The 4,964-nt window shown below is 54.9% G+C and overlaps 1 protein-coding gene across 2 annotated transcripts; it reads right to left on the minus strand.

The window, feature by feature from the left end:
• Positions 1-375: 375 nt before the first annotated feature.
• LOC138825325 (uncharacterized protein C16orf90 homolog) lies at positions 376-3,670 on the minus strand. 2 transcript variants are annotated; one of them, XM_070019728.1, is made up of 3 exons: positions 3,600-3,670; positions 1,708-2,061; positions 376-871 (listed from the first exon to the last, which is right to left on the minus strand). In XM_070019728.1, exons 1-3 carry the CDS (start codon positions 3,619-3,621, stop codon positions 714-716), a joined length of 534 nt encoding a protein of 177 aa, XP_069875829.1. In that variant the 5' UTR covers positions 3,622-3,670; the 3' UTR covers positions 376-713. The 2 variants fall into 2 exon arrangements, with proteins under 2 accessions (XP_069875829.1, XP_069875828.1); XM_070019727.1 differs by lacking the exon at positions 3,600-3,670 and adding an exon at positions 2,730-2,842.
• Between the last annotated feature and the right edge of the window lie 1,294 nt (positions 3,671-4,964).

Consider the following 4,964-nt stretch of genomic DNA (forward strand, 5'->3'; position numbering starts at 1 on the left):
GGAAATGCTCAGTGATGGAAATGGGGTTCAGGAGAAAGGAGGGGCCGCGCCACGTGCGGCCTGAGCGGGAGTAGCACTTGCCTGAAGCCTGATGCTTACCGGCAAGGGGCTAAGAGGCAGGCCCGGAACCCCACCACCCACTGCACTGTGGGTGCCCTGGGGTTGCTGGGCGGTGTATGGAGCCACCAGGATGAGGTGACAGTGGCAGTGCCAGGACCGCCCCGCTGCCGACCAGTGCAGACCGAGATGCCAATGGAGCCCGGGCTGAAGCCCATGCCTGGGATTGCAGGTGTGCTGTGCGCACCACTCCCAGCTAACACTGGGCTATTTTCCCAAACTCACGTGATGACAGATCAGTGACAAGAAGGTGCAGGCCTTGGCTTTTACTGAGATTAGACCTGAGGACTTCCCAGCCTCTCAGGAACCAGATTCTCCTCCTGGCCTCTCGGGAACAAGTGGCTGACTGGAGTTGGGTCTGGCTGTGAGGGCATGGCCACGCTTCCATGTCTTCTATCCCTCCCACGGGCCCTCTTCCCTCCCCCCCTCACCTTCCTGAGGCTGGCCCAGATCCGGTGCTGGGCAGCTGGGGGGTGGGGGTGGCATCTCCCTGGGGGAGGGCTACTGCTGGCGCTGAGCCTTTGCTCTGGGATCTGCCTCTTCCTGCTCTTCTGCCATACTTTCCCTGCTGTCCTCAGCCCTGGCTCTCGGAACCCCTAGGACCTCTCACATGCCCCAGAGCGGGTTCTCTTGCACAAGGGACACATGGACTCCTCCAGGGCCCTCCAGGATCTCTTGGACCTAAGCCCCAAGCCCTCAGGGGGAATGAGCTGGGAAGGGGCACCCATGGCTGGGTCCATGCCGGAACTGGAAGCTGGGGAGAGAAGAAAGGAGAGTCACCAGAGGGAGCCAAAGGGAGGCCACATGGGCAGCCGGCAGCCCCCCTTGGAGTCCCTGTCAAACCCTCAAAACAAGGGGATGGCTGGCACGCTGGCATGTTCCCTTGCCGAGAACTGCCAAAGGGTGGAGGGGAGGGTCACTGGCTCCAGCTGTAAGGCTGCCTCATCGTACAAATGGAGAAACTGACGCCAGCCAGGGAGCTGCCGACAAGAACCCCGACCCACGGCTCATCAAATTCACAAGCAGAACAAGAACCCTGAACTCTTTTTGGGGGGGTTGGTTATGGGGCCTGAACTCTGGGCCTGGGCGCTGTCCCTCAGCTCTTCAGCTCAAGGCGAGCGCTCTACCACTTGAGCGACAGCGCCACTTCTGGTTTTCTGGTGGTTTATTGGAGATAAAAGAGTTTAACAGACTTTCCTGCCCCGGCTGGCTTTGAACCTTGATCCTCAGATCTCAGCTTCCTGAGTAGCTAGGATGACAGGCATGAGCCACCAGCGCCCGGCCTAAGAACCCCAAACTCTTGATCGATCCAGGAGCCTCATTCTTGCTTTGGCCCCAGCCCTGGCTCATCACCTGGGAGTTTGATGAGAGCACATCCGTGGCCTGCACTCAATCGAGGCTCAGGGACAGGGATACATTCATTGGGATCTTAGTGCCTGGAGCATGACTCCCCGCCCGCCTTGGAAGTGTCCCGAACACTCTGCTCTTTCCTAGTCCCTGACAGACGTATGGAAAATGGGGAAACGGCCCATTTGGAAAGTCCCTGGGGTCTTAGCCTCCGATTTCCAGTCCTGCCTCAAAGGCGCTCACCTTTATTTCCCAGGTTGTCCCTGGGCTTTCGGGCTTCCAGAAGGGCTGAGGAGTGGCTGTTACCTGGACCCGGAGTTCCCTGGGACAGGTCCAGGGGCCAGGCTGAGCCTTCAGGCCGTGGCAGGCTGCTCCCAGCCAGCAGCCGGCCCAGCCAGTGGCTCTCACACTGGCCGGCTGGCTGCACGTGGCCTGGCAGGTAAAAAGCCAGGCTTCGGAGGTGACGCAGGCGGAAGTTCTTGGGCTTGCTTCCCTGGGTATTGGGGCACTGCTGCTGCTGGGTCCCCAGGCCACCTTCGTAGATGTTGGATGGTGTGTCTGGGTGGCTGGGGTGTCCTCGGACCCAGCTGACTGCATCTGCAAGGGAGAGAGCCAGGAAGGAGGGTGATGGCCAGCCAGCCCACAACCTGCCTTGAAGACCAATGCGTATGATGGGCTGTATCCCTAGCCAAATGAGCTCTGTTTCCTGCCTTTCTGCCATCCCTTCCTCACATTTCTTCTCCAATCAACAGGCAGCCGTTAAAAAGCGTGGAACTGCCAGTTGTTGTCTTGCACCTGTAATCTAGCTACTCAGGAGGCTGAGATCTAAGGATCATGATTCAAAGCCAGCCCAGGCAGGAAAGTATATGAGCTTCTTTATCTTTAATGAACCATGAGAAAACTGGAAGTGGCGCTGTGGCTCAAGTAGTAGAGCGCCAGCCTTGAGCTGAAGAGCTGAGGGACAGTGTCCAGGCCCAGAGTTCAAGCCCCACAACCAACCCAAAAACAAACAAACAAAAACCCTGGAACCTCGGCTCTGAAATCCCTCTCAGGATTTTGATCCTTTTGTACCAGCCTTTAGTGCCCTCTACCCTAGGAAGGGAATTCTGGTCCAAGTATCAGAATTTCACAGTGGGTACAAAAAGACAGTGGCCAGCCCAAGGTCCACAGCATGTATGCATGTCCCTGAAGCCACCCCCATGGCTTTGGGCCCAGGTCAGGACAAGAGGACATCTCTCTTGCCACTCCTCCTCACATCCTGGCACCTTCTCTTATGCGCAGCTCAGAGAACGCACAGACCAAGGCATCCATGGAGGGCCAGTATGGTTGGGCAGGAATGGCCAGGCCTTGTGTGCAGCAGGGCCCTGCTCTCCCCTGCCTAGGGGATGGGTCTGCAGGTCTCCCATGGCAACAGACTCTTATGACATCACAGTGAAGATCCTGTCCTTCCTAGGCCTTCTAGTTTGGGAGAGGTTGTTACCCAGGGCAGGGTGAAATGAGGGCCGCAAAGGAAGTTGCTGGTTCCTTATATGACTCAGGATAAGCCACACCAAACAGATTGTACTCTGGCAAGCTGGACAGTCATTCTCTGGGATGACCCCTGGGGATATCAGCTTCCTCATCTGTGGGGGAGATTGAAGCATGCTTTGAGCATGCTGAAAAGGTGGTTCTTGTGACTAGACCTGATACTTCATTGTTGAACTGTCTGTTTTCCCACACCGTCCTGGGTAGTACCTGTAAGGATGTGGAAGAATTGAATTATATTGCTGGTGAAAATGTAAATGTCACAATTTAGTAATCATCCAGGTTGGAGATGTAATTCAGTGTTAAGCATGGGCTTTACATGAACAAGGCCCTGGTTTCAGTTCAGTGTACACACATGCACACACACAACCATCTAATTTTCTCTACTGTCAGATACCATCATCTGTACATAGGGAAAAACACTGGAGAATCCACATTGAAAACAATCGTACCAGATTGAGGTGTTTTTTTTTTTTTTTTTAGTATTGAATTCAAGGTCTAATGGCTGCTCCTTAATTTTGTTGCTCAAGGTTAGTGCTCTACCACCTGAGTGTCGGCTCTACCTCCAGCTTTTCAGTGATTAGAGATAAGAACCTCATGGACTGTTTTACCTGGGCTGGTTTGGAACACCATCTTCAGATCTCAGCCTCCTAAGTAGCTAGGATTACAGATGGAAGCTCCTGGTGAACCATTTAAAATTAGCTTCTGTGTCTTGTTCCAGATAACAGTGGATGTTCACTTATTTGCTGTGGGTTTCCAGTTATTCCCAAAGCCATTTTGTTATAGATGGCTATTTTTTTTTTAACTTCAAGTGCATTGTCACTTGTTGGATTGGCTGCAATGTATGACTATCTCATCTCTGTTTGAATTCCACACACCGAGTTCCCTTTTCCTTTGTATACTGTTGAATTCAGTGTTCCATACTATTATCAATCCCATATGGCATCCGTATTTCAGAGCCAATAATTTTACATTATGGGTATACAGCAAGCTCGCCTTTCATGTGAATTTATTGCGCGCATATTTAAGAAGCTAAACATACATGAAGAAATAGAAGTTTCAAAACACTCGTTATTCCTGCGTGTGCACTTTGCACAACTCAGTTGATGCACGAGTCTCAAGTCTCGCGTTGTCTCTCGCACACACCAAGTTCGATTCTTTTACTTGGCTGATGCCACAGTGGACCGGCAGAGGGCGGCCTTCACCACAGCGGCCTCTCCGCCGGGGCGGGGTCGGCCTTCCTCGTCGCCCACCTTTCTGGGCTCCGTTCATTTCCATTCCCAGCCGGTCTTTGTCTCGTTTCCCGAACCCTGCGGTGGGCACCAGGGCGTGTTCCTGATGGGGACTCCGCGGGAAGGGACCAGGGTTACCGTGACAACCGCAGGCACGCTAGGCTCGCGGAGGAAACTCCCCGAGCCGGAGCGGGCCAAGCCGAGTGCGCGTGCGCCGAAGCCGAGTGCGCGCGCACACACCTCCCTGGATCGTCCTCTGCGCGTGCGCCGGAGCCGAGTGTGCGCGCGCGCGCAGCTCGGTGGAAAGCCCTCTCCGCCACTGTGTGTGTATCCTGCATCCACTATTCGCTGCGGATGCTTTTCTTCTTGACTTTGATCTGGCGACCGCCCCTTTTACACACACGCTGGAGAGAAACGGTGCTGTGCAAGGATCCGGGAGGGAGACCGGGCTTCATGAGACTGTAGCGCTCGCGAGGGTATATAGACCTTACAGACGCGAGAGAATGAGAAGCATTACGGGACGTGCCACCCAAACTGTCCAGCACGCTGTAGGCACTCAGCGCGTGCCCACCGGTGTCAAACGTCAGCCAAGGGGGTGGAAAGACAGGCGTCGAGTGGCGGCGCGAAGCCCGGACTAGAGTCGGAACGTCCCAGGCCAGCCTCCTTTCCTATGCGCATGCGTGCGTGAGGAGGCGGCTTCGCGTTCCACCAAGTTTGGCCCAGCCGCTCGCCGTCCGGTGTTCC

The sequence above is a fragment of the Dipodomys merriami genome, unplaced genomic scaffold (assembly GCF_024711535.1).
Source record: "Dipodomys merriami isolate MVZ:Mamm:240054 unplaced genomic scaffold, mDipMer1.0.p SCAF_137, whole genome shotgun sequence".
NCBI classification, from domain to species: domain Eukaryota; kingdom Metazoa; phylum Chordata; class Mammalia; order Rodentia; family Heteromyidae; genus Dipodomys; species Dipodomys merriami.